The sequence below is a fragment of the Lentinula edodes genome (assembly GCF_021015755.1).
Source record: "Lentinula edodes strain Le(Bin) 0899 ss11 chromosome Unknown C8R40scaffold_50, whole genome shotgun sequence".
Classification (NCBI taxonomy): domain Eukaryota; kingdom Fungi; phylum Basidiomycota; class Agaricomycetes; order Agaricales; family Omphalotaceae; genus Lentinula; species Lentinula edodes.
This window is the reverse complement of record NW_025764356.1, coordinates 21250-41899: the sequence shown is the minus strand read 5'-3', so window position 1 is coordinate 41899 and position 20650 is coordinate 21250. Positions and strand designations below refer to the sequence as shown.

Below are 20650 nucleotides of genomic sequence, written 5' to 3'. Positions count from 1 at the left end.
ACGAGGGAACGCACCAGCTGGCCAAATTCCTCTATTTTTATTCTTATGTCACTAGCAGTTACCCGTGCGATGCACGGATTCAAGAGAGGTTATAGTTTTCATTCAGCAAATTCTAGTGACTTGAGCAGTTGGTACATTGTGTACTCAATGAGGTATATACAATCATGGACTGGTATTGGTTTGGCTAGACCCAGATTCAGAGAGCAATTCACTGAAGCCCCGTTTTTTAGCCTGAGTTGGACTGTCAGTGTAGCTGAAACGGGTTCGTTTGGTAACCGGAGATGCACTTCCTGTAAAAAAGGTTAGTGCAAATATTACCTCTGCAAAGCCAACAACGTCGCACCTGCAACAGGACTTGAAATATTTTGCATGCCTGTGGATGGAACATAAGGACGACCCAAATAGGCAATTTGATCAATCTCAATATTGAAATGGTCGACCATGCCATCTTTTTGACGACGAAGTGAGTGCAGAAATCCTGCGACACCCACGTAGGCATTGACACGCGGTCGCGGTGGATATTCCTCCCAACGTTTTGTCTTTGGGGCATAGCAATGTACCGGTAGGGTTGCAAGATCTTTATGGTCTTTGAGTACATGAACATACGATTTTGCCGAAACATGAAATGTGTGGTCCTTCTCATTGCATGAAGTCACGATACCATTGATGTTTACAAAAGGTTGGTACTTTGGGTTCACTTGCTCATTGAGTGGAATGAGCTACACCAATCGTTAGTCAAAGTAACAATTAAGAAATTATAAGGCGCACTTGAATCACATCTCCTACCAGCACATAGTCTTTCTTTTCCAAGTCCTGGGAAAGTTGCCTTGACTCAATAATGTTTTCCATTCGTGCAATCTGGGGAATGATTTAGAGCTTTATAACTCAATCTCAATAATCAAGAAAGTACATACATTGGCGTGAATGAGGTATGTCCCAACCTCATCAAAGGTGAGATCTTGGTCATTATAGTACCGCAATAGCATTAATGCGTTGCTCGAGCTCTCAGGATCATCATAAAAGAAGAGATGAGCATCAAAAAGGATAGTCTTTCCCTTGTCAATAACCCGAGGACTTTCCAACACAGTAATAGCAGAGAGAGTAGCAGTGCCAGAAAGCTTGCTCATATCAGAAAAGTTGTCGAGGGTGAATTTGGTGCTAGTCCGCTAAGCTTGAACCTTTTGTAGAGAATTGAGGCCTGAACTTTCCACTACTGGAGGCACGTCGGAGATACAGTGGGATTCATCATGTGAGCTCCATAGTTTGAAGTTCCTCGGTTGCCTTACAAGGACAGAATTTTGGTTAATTGTTGCTATGAGTTTTTCTAATTAGCAAAACACCTACCTGCCAGTGTGGATCATGCTATAACATCGTAGGATAGGATATGAATTATACATAGTAATGCCCGGCAACTGCCATTATTGACAACATTGGAAGGCAGCTTTCCAGCGGTGTTGATAACAGCAGTTGCCGAGTGTCACTGCAGCAATAGTAGTGTTTCTACCAACATTCTTGCATTATCATTCTATATAACCATATATTTATCTATCTTATTATACAAATAAGCACTGTGCTACTTGAAACCCAAATTAATCCAACAATACTTCTGGAAACACAATATTAGGAGTTCGAGAGTCAATATTGTCTGATGGTAGTAAGACTTTAATGTGTCTCCCGGATGTTGCCCGCGAAAATGCCACGTAAAGTTGACCATGCGTAAATACGGGAATGCGCAGATCAAGACCTACATGCCTAAGTGATTGACCCTGGGACTTGTTAATAGTCATAGCATATGCCAGGCGCACAGGAAACTGCCGACGTTTGAGCATGAAAGTGAATTCTGCATTTTTGGAGGAGGGAATCAAAGTGATTCGTGGAATTAGTGCAACCTGGCCATGGCGGTCCCCCCCAATGATTTTAACTTCCAGAACACGATCAGAACTGCGCAAGAGAATCATCCGTGTACCATTACATAGTCCTTGGGCAGGGGCAAGATTTCGAAGGAGGATTAATGGACAACCCAGTTTGACATGTAATTCACCTGGCGGAAGACCAGAGCCACCGAGTGAGCGGAGAACCTCAGGTGGAATTGGATCGTTATCATCTGGACCATCTGCACCCTGCTCTTTGACAATTGAATCAGCACTTAGGTACACACGTTCCTCCCCATACATTTGAGTGAGTATTTCCATATTTGTTGCATCAACGTCTGAGTTCCTTGGAGCGAGTATGGCCCGTTCGAGGAAAAATTCAGGAGGTGGGGCCGTTGGAAGGGTAGCAATATTTGGATAGATTTCATTGATCAATGAAAAGAGAGATTCAGTGCGCATTCCATCACGGAGCTGAATAGTGTTGTCATTAGTAGGGAGACCACGACCATGTCCAATATCCAGAAGCCAGGAAGCAAAATCCTGCTCTTCAGAGCCCAGTTCAAGACGCATGTTACGCTGAAGTTGAAGAACTTCAACTTGTTCCCAAAGGTGAGAACGTCGAAGAGAGGCAGATACAATGTCTTCCTGTGACCCCTTGACAACAACAGGGAGTATTTGTTGGAAGTCTCCTCCAAAGACAACTGTGATACCACCAAATGGATGGTTATCATCACGAATATCCTGACATGTTCGATCAAGCGCCTCAAATGCAAACTTGTTCTGCATTGGACTTTCATCCCAAATGATAAGTCGAGTACATCGTATAAGGTCTGCTCGTTGACTCTGTTTGGGTATATTGCAAAAAGACTCAGCAGTGAGACCATCAATGGGAATTTTGAACATGGAATGTGCAGTGCGACCACCAGCCAGTAGAAGAGCTGCAATTCCTGTCGAAGCTACACAAAGCACAATCCACCCTCGTGCACGAACGGCATTACAGATGGTTTTATACACGAATGTCTTTCCAGTACCTCCAGGTCCACTGAGAAAGAAAAGTTTCCCACTTTGTTTCTCAACGGATTCCAATATCTTGACAAAGGCCTGTTGTTGTTCCGGGTTGGTCTCCATAAGAGCATAGTTGGTATTTGCCCTGTGTTGTTCTGCTTCTCGGTTGTAATCCAGCTGTTCCCTGATAAATGGATTGTCAACCTGAACAGACCAGTCCTGCTGCGGCAATGGCATACCATCAAATTCATCAAGGAAATGGCCAGACTCCTGTAGGATGATATCAAGGAGGTACAAACCATAGTCAAAAGTGTCTTCTTCAGAAGGACTTGGTAAACCCATAGTGTGAAGATGATAAGCAAGGTCATCACAAATGTGAGAACGGAACTCATTCCACAGATCTCCAGGCTTTTGAGGGTTACAAAATAAGAGTAAAGTAGCAAACATTTGGCGCAGGGCTGCTCCAGTCTGCATTGCAGAAGCTTCTTCCAAAGCAACGTGCCATTCTCCATCATCCTCCAGCAATCCACGGGCAAGACAGGCTTCACGATATGTGGAGTAGGTAATTCCATGATATGTGCGAATTTCCTCCCAGGAACGTGGTCCTTTAACCACAGTCAGCAAAGTTCGCAAATAGAAACGTTCACCGGCATTAGGTGGGACATAGTACATCCGTCCAAGAGCAAACCCTTGTTTACGGATGGACCATAAATTATTTTTTAAAACAAAGTGTTGTGGGAACTCTTGATATGTATACTCTCGGGCAAGATAGCCAATTGGACCAGGATCTGCATTTGCCTGAAGAAATGCAACCAATGGACTTTTTTCGGAACCAATTCGCTCTCGAAGCAATTCTAGATCCTCATTAGGATCATATGTCACCAGATGTTGACCTTCAATGTGAACAGGAAGACGGACAATGTTGGGTGCTTGATCATGAATATCAAAGTGGAAGATCCGCCAAATTGCTTCTGATGCAGAAAAGTAGCGGCCTTCAATGAACTGCTTGATTTCATCAAGCCCTTCCAGCATGAGTGTACCACGATCACCACCTTTGTTGATGTATTTGACTGTGTATTTGACAGTCTTGAATGACACTGCACATTCAACATTGATGTGACATTCATAACGCACTGAGAGGTATGGGCTGAAGGGCACAATCCATTGATTGGTTATTAGATGTGGACCAACCTGATATGCACGTCCATCATCTGGACGATAATACAGAGGATACCCATCCTGATCCATTGATGTGTATGACTGAAAAGCTTTTGGAAAACCCTTTGTACATTTTCCATTCTCCATACACGGAGCTTGAGGATTAAAAGTGCCACAGGGACCATGAACCATACACCGCTTCACTACCTCAAACAGTTGTGGTTCCTTCTCAGGATCAGGCCAACGCGCCCAGATTGCAGTGTCAATAGCTGATGGGGATGTGAGCTTGTATCCATGGCGAAGGAAGATAAGGAGGTGCATATGAGGAAGACCACGTTTCTGGAACTCAATGGTATAGATATATGCCACAGCAGGACCAAATACCCCATGCTTTTTGACATCTTGAAGTAATGCATCTCGTTTCAGTCGGAATACACGACTAACCAGGTCTGGACGGTCTGCTGCTGTCTGACCTGGGAGTAGTTCCCGGCGAATCTCATTCCAAGTAGGATCGGCAGTCATTGTAAGAAAGATATCAACCTTTTTGAAGTATCGAGCAATAGCCATTGCATCTTGAAAACGTTGATACATGTGCCGAGGACCACCAATGTAAGAAGAGGGAAGTATATAGCGCTGACCAATAGCATTTAAGTCAACAGTGACATCTCGGGATAAAGCATCCTCTAGACCACTGTATAGAGAAGCTCGAAGCCTCCGCTGATTCTGGCGGAGGTAATTGAGACGGTTTTGATCAGCACTTGCCCAAAGATCAACAATATAATGCTGGAGGAGACGTCGAGCATGCAGAAGGGCAGAAAATTCGATTGTTGGTGGTCGAACTTGGAGTCGAAATGCTGCATATCGGGTCTGCGAAAGGCGTTTGGGTTGTGCTCGGTCCGGCTGGTATAATCGAAGTTCCCAATGCCACCCAAATTCTCCATATGGAAAGAGAAGAACATAGTGGAGGGGTGCATAAGCTGCATTACCATCATTGACTCTCTGCAGAGCCCCACAACCAAACCCCTCTGCATTAGGACGAAGAGACAAAATAATGTCACGAGTGTCCACAACTTGTGTCCCATCACCAGGGACAACAACGGCGACCTCATCAGCAGTAGGGAGATTATACCTCCTTCGGTCTTGACCAGGCATGATACGCAGCCGAATTGACAGATCTCTGGCATCTGGATATTTACAAAGAATCTCATATGCATGTAAATAAGCCCTTGCATATGGATTGACTGCTTGAAGAAGATTTTGTAGTGCTAGCATTGTCTCATGGTGAAGGTTCTCGTTGTGGTGCATTCGGTATTGAAGAGCAGTCTGAGGATCAAGGATGTACAGTTGTGCATAAGCAGGTGGACTTCCTTCGCGAGGCAGTAATGCCCCAGACCAATGTTTCAATTCACCATGAATACGGAATACAGGAGGCCCCCGCCCATGACAGTTGACTGTATTATCTATTTTTACGCCAACCGATGTGAAAGCCAAAGCAGAATTGTACTGAACGATATTGTCACGAAATTTTTTAGCTTGTCCATCATTCGATGTGAAGAGGTTGTAAAGATATGCAGGTGGAGGCTGAAGATATGGCAGCTGTACCTGTCCATGGTTACAGCACATACCAAATTCTGGGCAGTGGCGCAGGGAATTGGTGGTTTTCTCGTCAAGCCAGTGAAGAGCACTGCAATGTGCACAGGCATATTCCATCCTTCCAAGGTCATGTCGGGCAATGGGCTCAACATATGGACGTCGTGCAGCACAGAAAAGTCCAGTTGTGTTGAGAAATATAGTATAGTCAGGTGCAAAACCAGGATTATTGCCTACAGGATTTGTGACCTCGCAAGACAGATAAAATGAATCTTTAGAACAGACTTACACTCATTAAGATGCCCGAGAGGTGGCAACGGACACTGAGAAGGTTGGCATGGTGGCCGACTTTTGTCCATATCACTAGTAGGGAAAGGAGGGAGTTCATTGTCGACACGACGGAGACGTTCTTCATGTTCACGACGGAGACGTTCTTCATGTTCATGACGGAGACGTTCTTCATGTTCACAACGGAGACGTTCTTCATGTTCACGACGGAGACGTTCTTCATGTTCACGACGGCGACGCTCTCTTTGTGCAATTGAACGTGCAGATGTTGAACCATGGTTCACGGTCAACTGAGTGTCGCGAGGAGTAGACAGACCAATATTTTCCTCTATACCTGTTCTCGAAACTTAGATTACAGAACTTTGCAAATGAAGAGCCATTTACCTCTTGTTGCTCTAACCGACTGCCTGCGCCCTTGATGTAGACTTGAAGCTTGTGATAGGTGTGATCGCAAACTGCAGACTGAGGAGATTTAAGTATCAGCATCTGTATATCAAATTCTGTGAGTGTAACTGACCTTGATGACTTGAAGCAGGGGTCCGAAGTTGAATAATCTGTTCTCGGGGTGGCCAATTGGTGGAGTATTGAGCTGGGCAGAGGGGATAAACTAATTTTGGTAGAAGAGGAGAATAAGGGAATACTTGCCTGATGGTAAATGTAGGCAGAGGTGTTCTTCACGTTCATGATGGCAGCATTCTCTTTGGCGTGAACGGGCAGATATTGGCCCATTGATTGGAGTCAGCTGATTGGTGCGAGGAGTTGTCTGAGTAGGGCAAGAAGTTGGCTGAATGGTACAAAGAGTCAGAGCTATTGGATGAAAGTCGCGAGAGATTAAGTGAACAGATTACATACCATAGAGTCCGGCGGCAGCAGAATCCTTGTACCAGTTATGGTAGACCTTGATCTCACTTTCTCAGCAGCTTCACGTTTGCGGCGCATGCGCTGAGCTGAAGTACGATTGTCAACAGTTTTAGATGGAAAAGTAGAAACAGGGGGTGGAATTTGGACTGTAGGCCCGGACTATGAACCATAACAAATGAGTAATGTTCAACAGAGAAAGATATATATTCAGAACACACACCTGTTGATGAATACAATCACGAGGAGTATCACGAATATGACTGCCAGAGCGATCATTTGTGAATAAACATCTGGCCACTGGAGCGAGTGGCTCAACTGCTTGAGCAATCCTTCTTCTCCGTGGAGGTGTTTGGCATAGTTCAATATTGATATGTGCATCCCGGATAGCAGCCCGAACACATTGTTGCTGTCTTTGAGGCGTGTTAAGAGCATAATGGAGATCACGAAATGGTAATCTTGAAGGAGTGGAAGGAATCATTTTGTCAATAGATAGTAGTCAAGCAGGAGAGTGAAACCATAGCTAACTTTAGTGGGCAATGAGCGCTGCGCCGCGTGCGGACAGGATAGAACTTTCGAGAGCCGTCGATGACATCAATGAAGTCGAGAAACGTTAAACAGCAACAACGATGGTTGAAATCAAGCGGGTCTTGATCAATTGATCAGCCAATCCGAATATCCGGCCAATCAGATGTCAAGTTTGTCTCAAACCTTCGTTTGTAGTATAGATTCGCAGATGGACGATGGTGAGCGTTTTATTGGTTACACGCAGAAGACATTCATGTGTAGGTGAGTTATTTCTCGTTGTGTTTTCACTGCTGTTACAGGCTGTCACTATTTTGGTTATCTTTCGCCTATTCGCCTATAAAGTCCTCGTTCCGACAATACATCCCTGGTAGGCCCTGGCATTTCTGGATTCAGAAAGATCCAGAATCTTCCAGAATCGACGTTCAAAGATGGGAATTTGGCGGTGCCTCTTATGCCTGTATATCCTGGCCAATTCACTATTATTCGCACTACTACTGTACTTTTACTGTTTTACTGCGATTACTCCATCCTTGAGATTTGAGGTACCGTCTATACTCAGAGAGAAGTACAGCACGCGACCGGGCCCAGTCTTGGGCAAGGAGGGCGCTTAGTTGGAACTTGAGTGAATATCCAAACTCGGCGTCTCGTTTAGTGCTCAAGTTTGCCATTGTTGGAAACCTGGGCCTGAGATCTGAGAGCCTATAAAATGTTATACATAAGAGGTACGAAGAGAAAAAATTCAAACAGAAAAACTGACTTACTAGCGCACGTACACATACATAGATATAGATAAGATAGGAATATCCAATTCAATATTTTCTTGTTCGTCACTTGCCTCATTGAACTTTACAACTCGAAAATAAGCTGAGCTACATGAGGCAGAGGAACTCCTGCAACACAGAAAAGAAGAATTTGTTTCAGCAAGAAGGAAGAGGAGAAAAAACTGGCATCCCATGTGTTCTCGGGATTGAAAATCCGACGATGCTCTAGGTTGAACGACAACAACTACAGCCTGAGGAATTACTTGACCAGCCAGAACACTACGCTCTCGGCTTTTCCGAATCCACGTTGGTCGATTCATACTCTTTTCTCGCAAAAAGCGATATCTTTATCGTTACAACAATCTATCACCAGTTGGAAGTTGGGCTCAGTGTCTCCGGCTTCGACGATCTCGACATCGACCACGTTCTCGCGGTCCTCAGATTACACTATATCACCTCCACAGCAACGAATACCATACCCAGGAAACCCAATGGCGCATTCAACACCAACGAATTGGAGTATCCAATTTCTATCGACGGTATCTTCTGACACGGATCCGTGTGTGGTGTTTTCGTTTGAGCAGGGGCCGGACACGGTGCAGGGCTCAGGAGGAGGAGCAAAATATATATTCAACGTTGGAGAAAACACCAATCGCGCGTTCACACAGAGTAAGATGAGCTGGAATGGGACGAGGGCAGTTTTTTTGACTGGTGTGGGGAGGGGAATGGCGATCCCCCGTGGATTTAGTGGGTCTGGGGAATTTAAAGGAAGTCCTAGGGATCGTGTAGGGGGATTATCTTCATTATTGATGTCTTTCGCGGATGGAGATCCAAAATACCCAGTGAAAGTTATTGGTCCACCTGGGGTAAACCATCTGTTGGCTACGCAGCGGTCTTTTGTTTATAGGTGGGCTTTTGCTAATTTTTCCCCCAAAAAAACAATGATTGAAAAGTTCTACTTGTTTCTAGAAAAAATATCTCAGTTTTATCAACCGAGCTACCTTTCAACGAATTTGTCACAGAGCGTCGTAGTCCTGAACCAATATTTCAAGATGGGAATCTGACGGTGTATGGGATACCTATAACGCCTATATACCTCGATGTCGCCGCCGCCCCGCTCGCTGCGTCTAACGATCTCAAACGTAAACGCGTTGGTGACGATGCCACTAATATTGTTGCTGGTGCGAATGCCGACGACTTTGAAGAAGGACATGAAGAGCCTCCTAGAAAACGCGTTCAGGTCACAAAAGAGGCTTTGGATATGCAGGATAGTAATATTATCATGTCCGACGCCTCAGTTCCCCCAATTCCCCTCGCCAACCTCCTCTCCACGCCTTCCTTCACCCCCGAGTCGCTATCCACCCTGACACCCGCACAGGCACAAGAGTGGCGCGAGATGATGGTGGCGATCATGTTTCCTCGTTCGAAGGGAGTTGAATTACCAGCCACTAACAATAGTGAACAGAGTAAATATGCTAAGGGTAAAGCGATTCCTGTTCCTAATTCCTCCTCTTCCATTGATTCCGCCACTCTTCCCTCCACTTCTACTTCCACGTCTTCCCCTTCCTCTTCTGCTAGAAGAAGTTGGAACTATGCGAACAAATCGTACGTGTCAAAGTTTAGTGTACATACGGGACCTGGAACTCGGAATGGAGGAGAAGAAGAAGAAAAAGAAGAACCAGATGAATATAGACGTCCGATGCTTGTGACCGGCTTCCATAAGCAGTTGCCGAGATTTAGCCTTTCCGAAAACCAAAAAGCCCTACCACCTTCCGCTTTATCACTCTCATATCTTGCCGTCGGCCCACTGACCCGAGGTAAATTCGATGCCCGCAAAGCTGAAGAGCTTGGTGTACCCAATGGACCATTGAGGGGTGCATTGACAAGGGGGGAAACTGTGAGGTTTCTCGTTGACAACAATGGGAGGGCGGTCAGGGCTCAGACTCATGGAAAGGGGAAGAAGAAAAAGAAAGGAGCAAACGCTGGTGTCGTCGTTGATGCAAACGAAGGCGAAAGATGGGTGACGGTTCGACCGGAGGATGTTGTAGCGTCGAGTATACCTCCTGCGGTGAGTAGCCTCTTTTTATTTGTTCGTTCGTTCATTGCTATAACCAACGTTCAATAGGCCGCTCTAATTCTCGACATCCCCACTCCAGAGTACATACCTTCTCTGCTAGAAGCGTTCAGGGAAGGAAGCGCGTATGCGCAATGGTGTGGATATAGCCCTGTAGCTTCCACCATTCCTACCACTGAGTCCCAACCCCGGTTCCACCTCCCGCCCGAACAACAAGAAAATCAAAGCCAGCAATCAACCCAAAAAGAAACCCAATTCACCCTCCACACAATCATCCACCTTATCGGGGACGGTGTATTAGAAGACCCGAGATATAGGGCTTTCATGGCTGGGTTTGAAAGAGTTGGGACGTCGGAGGCTGTCCCGGCAAATATGGACGAGTCTGCGGAGTATGGGTTGTTCGAAAATGAACTCAAATATCCCGGGGTACATGTAAGTTCATCAATTGCTTCTTTCTTGTTTTCGCGTCTATTTTATAACATTATTTCTCTCTCCCAGCCACACCACGTAATCTCTTCTCCCTCGTACCTTCCGGATCCGGTAACGTTCACCTCGTCGGCGTATCAGCAGTTGAAGCTCGCGCAGCTCGATCCAAAGATGTTTAGAGTGCCGAAATTTGGGTTGGTGCCGAGGAGGGTGTTAGAAGAAGACATGAAGGAGGAAGAACAGGGGGAAAAGGAAGAACAGGACACTATCTCGTTTGGTTCTCAAATACCCCCATCCCCGGAACTTCCCAAACTTCCCAAACATACCACTCTCCTCACAGCACACAGCATAATCCCCATGCGTCCTCTGGGTCCTCCGCAAAACGAGGATTGGGCGGCTTTCGCTGATACTCCACAGGGAGAAGAATGGGACAGGTTCCATCCTGCAGTTGCGAAGATTAGGAACCGACTTCTTGCTGAAGCTGAAGCTGAATCCTATGGACGCGGTTCGGAGTCTCGTTTTCGCTCTCTTTCTGGTTCCACCTCCGGTTCTGATTCTGATTCTGATTTTGGTCGCCTCCTCACGGGCTCTGCTGATTCTGTATCTGATCCTATCCATACTTCTGCTGCTCCTACTTCAGAGGCTGAGCAAGTCCTTGCTATTCCCCATACGTCAGCTGAGAATACAATGGATCTTCTCGATACTCTGAACACTGTGGACACCCCTGCACTTGATCCTCCTCCAGTTGAGCTTCGGGACGACGATGTCGGTGGTGGGGTAAAAAGTGTTCCCCAAGGCACTGCTACCCTTGGGTCTGCGGAATCTTGGGAATCGGATCCGGGTGGTTCAGGTGGTTCGATCGTCACCACCATCACCATCGCTGGTGGTGAAAATGGCGGGAACACTGAAGATGCGGTGTCGCAAAAGAGTTCTGAGAGTTTTACGTCTATGGAACTAAAATTACTTAACAATTCTTCTACGATGCTCAATACGAACGCGGATGCCAACGGGGACACAAGTACGGACAGAAAACCTTCTTCTCGAAAAAGCGGAAGACGGGCCAGGAAACTGGCACCGGACTTGGAACGGGAACGGGAAGGGAAAAGCTTCTCGCTCTTGAGTAGCTTGAGAGAGTTACTTAGAAAGGAGGAAGAAAAGGGGGTAAAAAAATCGGGTGGGAAAAATGACAGTGAAATGGATGGACCCCCCAATCCAAAGTTCCCAAATCCCAAGAACCCGCCGCTGAAAGTAAGCCGACTGAAGATAGACACCCACTCCCTCCATCTCCCGTTGAAGAACAACCCGATTCTGAAACAGCGCACGGCGATCGCATTCAGGTATGCACGATCTTTGGCTTGGCGGTACGAGAAAGAGATGGCAGAAGCGATGGAGAGACTAGATATGATAGAGATGTTCCAGAGCATGAAAGCTGCGGCGGAGAAGGAAAAGCAAAAAGACAAGGAGGAAGGAACATCCGAATCACCATTAAGTGCAAGCGAATCCAGTAAATTGAAGATGCCTTTGGACCAGGCAATACTTAATGCACTGGAGGCGAGGGAGTTGAATAGATTGAGGTATATATTGAAAGGTTGGAAGGGGAGGAAAAGGTCGGTATTTGAGGAGAAAGAGAAGAAAAATGCGGGAAGATATGTCAGTGTTATAACGCTTGGAACAGGTAGCGCGGTTCCGGGCAAATATAGGAATGGCAAGCGATACACCAGGTTTATTATCTGACATCCTTTTCATTAATTATTCTTCATAGTCTCCGCTACGGTCATCCAAATTCCTGAATGGGGGAATATCCTGCTAGATTGTGGGGAAGGCACTTGGGGACAACTGTGTCGAGTGTTCGGCACAGCTTCATCTACACATACCCCTACTACCTCATCATCCCTTTCCCAATCACCAGAAGAACAAACTCTAGGTGTCGACGCCTTCCTCCGCTCCCTCAAACTCATTTACATCTCCCACCTCCACGCCGACCACCACCTCGGGCTCGCGAAAATCCTCGCTATGCGCCAGGCGCTAAATCCTCCGCCAAAAGATCCAGTTTATTTGGTTGGAGTGAGAGGAGTGCATTTGTATCTGAGGGAGGTGTGTGATTTGGAAGGATTGGGGATTGAGGGGGTAGATGTCGATAGAGGGAAAGGAAATGGGGTGATCACAGTCCTCTCACCAGCTCTACATTGGAATTACTCACAAGTATACACCCCGCAAGGGATGTGGAGTGTAGGTGGAACGGAAGAGTGGCTGGATTCGAAGACGTATGTGGCGAGTTTGTTTTTCTCTGTCAATCGTTTTCTCAAAATTATCTTAACCATAGATCCCGCGGACATATCACTGTCCTCTGCCGTGCACTCAATCTACACTCTTTCACCACCGTCGACGTCCGCCACCGCACGCGCTGTTATGGGTGTATCATCCACAGCAAGGACGGGTGGAGTATCGTCTTTTCGGGGGACACTATGCCTTCGGATAATCTTGTACATGCTGCGAAGAATGTTATAAAGGGGAACCCGGGAAGGGAGTGGAGGGCTGATCAGAAGGTAAAAAATGAACAGATAACCCTCCTAATTCACGAAGCGACAATGTCTGATGCCCAAGCTGATATGGCCGCTGCGAAAGCGCATAGTACTGTTGGTCAGGCGATAGATATTGGACGGAGAATGGGTGCGGAGAATGTGTTGTTGACACATTTCAGTGCGAGGCAGCCGAAGATGCCGCATCGTGTTTTCGTGGGTGGGCGGGGAAAAGGTCGAGGAGGAGGACGGGGTGGGTATAGAGGTGGTCAGGGAAGGGGTACTGGTGATATACGACCCGATAATGATGAAAGCACTCTCAGCTCTTTCTTCCCAGTCTCACCGGAACCCACACCATATATCACCACACCATATATTGCCACCGCCTTTGACTATGCCCACTTTACCCTAGGGTCAATGTGGAAGATGCAGTTCTACATGGACGGTATCGAGCAGAGTTATCGGGAGATGGTCGAGGAGGAGAGGGATACAGTAGAGGAGAGGATGGTGGAGGAGGAATGGGAGGAGATAAGAGAACAGGAGGATATGAGGGTGAAAGCGGATGAAAGGGAATCATGGATGATGGGAGGATATGAACAGGAATCCGGAATGGAATTGGGCATGGATTTGAGTGAAGAAGCCGAAGCTGAACAAATGGAATCGGACAGGGAACTGAAACAGGTAGAATCATATGAAGAGGATGAAAAGATCAATGATTATCCATAAGTCTTTCAGACATTTTCAAAATACAAGATGGATAGAGATGTTATGGATCACCCTCCGTGCCTTCCGGGTTTTATCCGGAAGGAGAAAACCTTGCCCGTGATCATTTCACCATCCTACCCATCGTAATTACAGTTGGACGAGTAGCTCAAACAGTACTTTAATTGACTCCTGGGATGCTTTCTTGGTTTACAATGCGCTATTGTTTTAACCGGGTTTGGAATGAGTATTGGAGGAAATGGATTGGGGTTGCGATATACTTAGAGCGATATAGATATCGTAAAAAAAACCATGCGACATTGTTAAATTCTTGTCAATCCCGAGAAGTTCTAAGGCTGTTCCCTTGTGGAACCTCGCCTTAGGCGGAGCCGCGTATCTACATATCACCTTGCTTGCAAGGTCTATTCCACTCGGTATTTGACCTCTTGATGTGCATGCACATTTTTGCTGTGTTTGGTTTCAGCATTATCAGCCAAACCACTTCAATCATCTTGCTATAATTGGACACCTCACCTCGCGGGGCGCCCTATGCGCGCCGCATTTTTGATCTCAAGCAAGGTTTGCAGTCCACAACAGTGGGGCCTAATCTTTATCTATCTCTACATATTTGCCTCATCAGGGCCCAACATGTACCAAACGACACTGTCAGTGTGTCAATCTACACTGTCACAGCCATCGGGACTTTTTTTTGTCTATAAAATTGGTCGGACTGCGATTCGCGTCCTTCAAGTTTCCTCGCCTTGACATTCCACTCACCAAGATAACGCTGGTTCGGTATGTTGAATATCACTATGTGCTTCTACCTCTTCCCTTGCTGCCGTCTGACTTTAACATTCTTTCGTTGGCTCCAGTTACCAAGTCATCTACACTTTGTCCAAACAGATTTGCTGGTTGAATCTAGTACCCTCCCCACTGTTGCTGTCCTGCAAAAACCTGTGAGTTGATTATCTCTACATGACCAAATCAGCCATGAGAGTCGAGACTAACAATTCAATGCAGCGTGAGCTCAATCTTACTGTCAATTACCGCTCTCCAAGCTTCAAGCTCTAAGCATTATTCATTCCTAGTGTGTATTATTACTTTGTACATATTAATCGGAAATTGACTCGTAATACCTGGAAAGTTTGTCCTTCAACTCGAAGCTCGTCATTACCAATATGACTGTTTTATTGCAATCTCTCACACACTTCTTCTCCATGATACTCCTCTTTTCATCTCTCCTTGGAGTTATGACTGTACCCCTGACATTGCCTAACACCGGAGATAAACTGGAACTGCTTGAACGACGTGCTAATGGTGAGCCCTGTTCATCTTGCACCCTCATTGTGTAAGGCTCTAATAGTGCACATGATTCTCAATAGGTATCCCAGTGAAGATTTACGCCAAGCGTGTGTTCAAGAAAAGTGACCGTTATACCAGTTGGGGCATCCAACTTAACAAGCTTGATCCGCAAGAGGAGATTATTTTAATCTTTGGTGCTTCACAAGGCCTCAATCCCCACCAGGACAACAATGGAAATTGGAAAATGGAGAAGATAAGTATGAGATCTGCGACAGGATGTGTTGTTCTAGGACTGTTCAGCTCTGAAATATTCGAGGCCGAACAGTCTGTATTGGGGTTTGGGAATAGTTGGAAGGATGCGAAAATCTACAAGGACCTTGAAGCATCTGCTGCTCATAATCACCTGGAGGCGATCAATGAGGTCGTGAAACGGTTACGGAACCTTGATCGTGTAACATTCCAGGAAATTGACAGCCATGATGGTACTACAAATGTTTGGGATGACCTGTACCTTGCGATGACGAATCCTGCTTTGTATAAACAGAAGGTTGAAGACTTATCTGGAGACAAGAAAGGTTTAATTTGGAATGTAGAAAAACTGTTAGCTAAAAGCAGATCATGAATGATGTATGAAGGTGTTTTGCTTCGCTCCGGAATAACAGTAAGATAATTGTTATCTTCAAAGGATTGAACAAGGTAAAAGAAAGAATGGCATTTAGGAGGAAGAGGTTGGAATATCGAAAGAGATGGAAAAGGCTGAGAAGCCGGAACTTTCTGACGAAGAAACATTTACTTACTATCTTTATCGCTTTTAACACTACTTATTGATATCTTGCCACAGAAATACCTAAAAGTACCTGTCTTGAGTCTTGATGCAGGTTCCTGAGTAACGTACTTTAATGCATGCGCACTTATGAGCACTCCATTGTGCAGCATATGTTCCCAGCAGAATTAGATGGTGAGGTGACTGCCAGCAGGACTTTTTTGTGTGCTACTCGGGCTATAAGAACAATCGGATGACCATTCTCACCTCACAGTCATTACCTATTCATCACCCACCAAGATAACACTAGTTCGGTATGTTGGATATTATCCGCTCCCCCACTGCTCCATCTTTGCTATTGCTAAAAGTGATCATCTAACTTTACGATATCCTTTCATTGACTCCAATTATCAACGCCGTTTTCGCTGGTGTACACCTCTGTGTTTTATATGATTTGATGAATGATGAGGCACATACCTGGGGAGCTTTTCTCTCAACTCGAGATTCATTGGTGCTGCTATGACTGTTTTACTGCAATGCTTATTCTCAGCACTTCTCCTCTTTTCATCTCTCCTTGAGGTTATGAACATACCCGTGACATCAAGTAACATTGGAGATCAACTGGAGCAGCTCGAACGACGTCGCCCTGGTCAGCCCTCTTCATCTCTGACTTCATTGTCAGTTCTAAAATGCTCCAAAACATTCTAGGCAAACCAGTTTGGGTTTAGGCCAAGCGGGTGTTTGGCAAAAGTAGTGGCCCAGGATATACTAGTCACGACATGCTGAATCCAGTCGAGACAGTCTTCTTGATTTTCGGTGCTAAACGAGACTTAGAGATTCGCAAGGAGAATTAGACCGGAAATTGGTAAATGGAGAGTATAAAAATGAGATCCGGCATATGAGCATGCATTTTTTAGGAACACTCACATTTAAAATGCTCGAGGTTGGGAAAAAAATCTACTGGCTGGAGGAATACGGAACTCTAGAGAGACCTTCACGCACTTGCTGCTGATAATTACCTCCAGGCAACCAACGAGGTCATAAGACGGGTACAAAACTTTCAGAGTGCAACATTTCAAGAAGCCATAGATCATCAAAACAATGGTATCACAAAATCTTGGGATGACTTGTACGTTGCGATGACAGACCCCAACCTGTATAAAAATGAGGTTACTAATATCTATAAAAATGAGCAAGGTTTTGTTTGGGATGTAGAAAGACTATTAGCTACCAAATCATAATATGCTACAAGGTCTTTTAGTTCACTCTAGTTCACTCTCGCCAGAGTGACAGAATGAGATAGAAAGAGAAAAGAGATATGGGTGCAGTACGGGGGAGACAGCGCCTTGTGCTGACAGGAGCTGAGCGTCTATTTCAATATCTGCACAATTTCACACTTCCCAATAATAATTATGCTCAAGATATCTGTTCCGGCTGCATTAAATCTTTCTGCCGTGGTTGCTTTGAGGTTTTTATTAACCGTCTCATCTCGCCCTGCGCAGTTCAATGGCTCATCGGTTTTTTTGCACCTGTTGTTGAATGCCTGCTTTAGTATTTCAGAAATATGCTCTTGCTTCTGCCCTTTGATCTTTGCCTTAGCAGGTATGCTGTGGCAAGTCCCCCAGTCAAGGTCTCTCTCAGAACTTCATAGCCTGCGCTGCCATTTCTAATTGAAATTATGTGCATACAGCTTGCTTTTCTTATGATTGCCTCATTGTTGATAATTCCTTAGTGAAACTGTTGCATTAGAAAATTCCAAAGCTATGTTTCCCTTCCTCAACCGTGTCACAGACCCGGATGTGGTGATCATGTCAAGTCCATGCCTGTAAGACCTGGGTCAAAATAGGCCTTAGGGTAGGTTTTGGTATGTGGAGGTTTATGTTGTAGCATGCTAGGAGCAGGCTGGAGCTCGAAGGGAGCTACGAGAACCGCGACCGAGGGCGGGAATGACCTAGTAGTGGCTGGAACGACGAGATGGTGACCCTTGAGGGGTCCCTAGGAGGTCCAGGGAGGTCCCTAAGGCGTAGGGAGGTTAAGGAAGAGTGCGGGACCATACGATATTGCGTAGTAGGAGTTGTACTCGCTAGAACGTCAATATATGATTGAGTAGGTCGTATGTGTAAATGGGTCTCGAGGGTGTAAGCTCCCGAGAAGGGATGTGCCAGGGAGGGTAGGTCCCTGGGGACTGGGCTTGAGGATGGACGTCCTCGAGTGTGGGAGGTAGTAACGGAGAAGCAGTACGTAGTTCGACGTGAGGGGTAGCTTCAACGTTACCTAGATCGAGGTCCCGAAGCTTACGAAGTAGCTAGGGAGCTCTGGGAGGTTTGGGGAAGGGTAACTCACCAAAGCGTTTTAGGCATTGGGGAGCTTCAGTAACGTTCGAGGGAGCTCAGAGACTCACTCGGAAGGCTTAGACTCGAAGTAAAAGCGTATATTCGATCGTATAGACGATCAGAGAGACAATAGACAGGAGTAGAGAGAAACAGAGGTAGAGAAACAGAGAGTAAAGAGAATTCCGTATAGGTAGCAGGTACAAAGGGACAGGGACTGGACCTATGTAAAGGGTGTGTGTTCAAAATATACCAAGCTGGGCTTCTGGACGCTACTGGACTGATTAAATACGTATAGGGAAGTCAACAAAGAGACATAGTACGAAACGGGCACTTAATGGGGTTTCTAAGTACATGAGGACGGACAGGAGGACGGAATGATGGGCGTATGTGCAGGGTTCCAGGACCCTGTCGTGGAGTGGTTCGGTTGCATTGAGGGGAACTAAGGGTCATGGAGGTTGTCCTAGCAGTGAGGAGGTTTGCGGGGCGTTGGGAGTGTTCTCAGGGGTTCAGGGAAGTGGGCTGAGGAGGTAAGGGGACTGAGGAGGTTGGGAATTATGTTAAGGAGCTTATGGGCTATGGAATTCGGGGCGAGGCATGACAATGCCTCAGTGCCCCATTCCGCTGCTCGGTATTCTGAAATCCACCATTTATTGTAATCTCATTCTTATTGTTCTTTCTCGCTACACATACCCTTTCATTCCAGTCTCCTTATTGTCTTTTTCTCTACCCTGCAGGTACTACAAGTATAGCTCCTAGTAGTTAGTCTGGTGCTCTGCACCAATGCGCCGATCCGTAGATATAAATACTGCCTGTACAATACTGTAGTTTCTCAGTTTAATTATCAACTTAGATCACCCTAGACCTTCTCCTCTTGTCCTCTAAGTCTTCAGGCTTGTCACCTTGAAGTACTTATTACTCTGACCTTAGGACTTATAAGTTCTTTGGTTCACTCCTTGTCGCAGGCGATACCGCCGCTCCGACTTGGCTGCTCCTGGCTCTCTCCCTCTCTACTCTCGATCTCCGGGGACTAGTGGCATAACGGCGGTGTTGTTCATAACTTCACTACTGTCCCATTCGACCTTCCGCCCTTAGACACCTTGTGGCCTCTGGCATGGTTACACGGTGTACATGATCTTAACAGTATAATTAAACTCAATCCATTAATGTCGTACTGACATATCATTTTTTATGCCTCCGAGAACTTGAGCTCAATCTAGAGCTACTTCCGAAGAAAACACTTTCTTCACCACAGCCCAGTTGTCACGAAGCGGCAGAGGCGGAGTGACTAGCGGAGCAGGAAAGCGGAGTGACTAAGCAAGGCGATGAGGTGGAGCGACTAAGCAGGTCAGTGAGGCGGAGCAACTAAGCAGAGCGGAGGCAAACTGGTCCCAGATAATGACAGAGATATATTGAGTATCGTAGTCATAGGTAATAATAAGTAAGCACATACCTGGTCCCAGATAATGACTTCCCCGACACGCGTACATTCCCCGGCGCGCATACAGGACCCCCTACAGCAACTCCATTAAGTATCAATCTCGATTACTGCCTCATGTTCACTAGATCCCCTGATGTTCCCTTGTTCACTTCCTGTACCTATTTAAGTAGTTCCGCAACATCCCCAAGCCCCAGCTTGGTATATTTTGAACACACACCCTTTTGCATAGGTCCAGTCCCTGTCCCTTTGTACCTGCTAACCATACGGATTTCTCTTTACTCTCTGTTTCTCTACCTCTGTTTCTCTTTACTCTCGTCTACTGTCTCTCTGATCGTCTATACGATCAAATATACACTTTTACTTCAAGTCTAGGCCATCCAAGTGAGTCTCCAAGCTCCCCAACGCCTAAACGCTTTGGTGAGCTACCCTTCCCCAGACCTCCCAGAGCTCCCTAGCTACTTTGTAAGCTTCGGGACCTTGATCTAAGTAATGTCGAAGCTACCCCTCACGTCAAACCACGTATCGCTTCTCCGTTACCACCTCCAACACTCGAGGACGTCCATCCTCAAGCCCAGTCCCCGGGAACCTACCTTCCTGGGCGTATACCTTCTCGGGAGCTTACCACCTCGAGACCCATTTCCATCTACGACCTATTCGAACCCTATATTGACGTTCTAGCGAGTACAACTCCTACTACGCAATATTACAAGGTTCCATACTTCTACCTAACCTCCCTACGCCTTAGAGACCTCCCTGGACCTCCTAGGAACCCCCTCAAGGGTCACCATCTCTTCGCCCCAGCCACTACTAGGTCATTCCTGTCCTTGGTTGCGGTTCCCGTAGCTCCCTTCGAGCTCCAGCCTGCTCCTAGCACGCTACAACATAAACCTTCATATACCAAACCCTACCTTAAGACCTATTCTGACCCAGGTCTTACAACGCGCTACGGCTCTTACGAATGGAAGGCTATGCTGTTCGGCCTTACGAACGCACCTGCTGCTTTTCAACATTTTGTTAATGACATTTTCTCAGAC

General features: G+C 46.1%; 5 protein-coding genes across 5 annotated transcripts; 2 read left to right on the top strand and 3 right to left on the bottom strand.

Annotated features, from left to right (window-relative positions):
• Nucleotides 1–94: 94 nt before the first annotated feature.
• On the bottom strand, nt 95–1248 carry C8R40DRAFT_1128581 (uncharacterized protein). The gene is made up of 4 exons (XM_046229101.1): nt 915–1248; nt 769–858; nt 344–719; nt 95–290 (listed from the first exon to the last, which is right to left on the bottom strand). Exons 1-4 carry the CDS (start codon nt 1125–1127, stop codon nt 163–165), a joined length of 807 nt encoding a protein of 268 aa, XP_046080954.1. The 5' UTR covers nt 1128–1248; the 3' UTR covers nt 95–162.
• A 1424-nt stretch (nt 1249–2672) lies between these two features.
• C8R40DRAFT_1058117 (PIF1-like helicase-domain-containing protein) lies at nt 2673–3218 on the bottom strand (the record flags this gene model as incomplete). The annotated part of the gene is made up of 1 exon (XM_046225187.1): nt 2673–3218. A coding segment is annotated over one exon (546 nt), but the record flags the coding sequence as incomplete, so codon positions are not given.
• A 1758-nt stretch (nt 3219–4976) lies between these two features.
• C8R40DRAFT_1058173 (uncharacterized protein) lies at nt 4977–5744 on the bottom strand (the record flags this gene model as incomplete). The annotated part of the gene is made up of 1 exon (XM_046225191.1): nt 4977–5744. A coding segment is annotated over one exon (768 nt), but the record flags the coding sequence as incomplete, so codon positions are not given.
• Nucleotides 5745–8550: 2806 nt separating this feature from the next.
• Nucleotides 8551–13804, top strand: C8R40DRAFT_1176180 (uncharacterized protein; the record flags this gene model as incomplete). The annotated part of the gene is made up of 6 exons (XM_046232467.1): nt 8551–8966; nt 9029–10127; nt 10185–10565; nt 10632–12234; nt 12322–12823; nt 12883–13804. 6 exons carry the CDS (start codon nt 8551–8553, stop codon nt 13802–13804), a joined length of 4923 nt encoding a protein of 1640 aa, XP_046080951.1.
• A 1154-nt stretch (nt 13805–14958) lies between these two features.
• C8R40DRAFT_1073669 (uncharacterized protein) lies at nt 14959–15704 on the top strand (the record flags this gene model as incomplete). Its single annotated transcript, XM_046226611.1, has 2 exons — nt 14959–15097; nt 15163–15704. The coding sequence occupies 2 exons, from the start codon at nt 14959–14961 to the stop codon at nt 15702–15704; spliced, it is 681 nt and encodes a 226-aa protein (XP_046080950.1).
• Between the last annotated feature and the right edge of the window lie 4946 nt (nt 15705–20650).

Bases quoted from the DNA above. Each gene is read 5' to 3' on its own strand.
- C8R40DRAFT_1128581 (XM_046229101.1), bottom strand. From the start codon at position 1,127: ATGAGCAAGCTTTCTGGCACTGCTACTCTCTCTGCTATTACTGTGTTG. The intron at 859-914 runs GTATGTACTTTC...ATCATTCCCCAG, and splicing joins CATACCTCATTCACGCCAAT to ATTGCACGAATGGAAAACAT. The intron at 291-343 runs GTGCGACGTTGT...CCTTTTTTACAG, and splicing joins TATTTCAAGTCCTGTTGCAG to GAAGTGCATCTCCGGTTACC.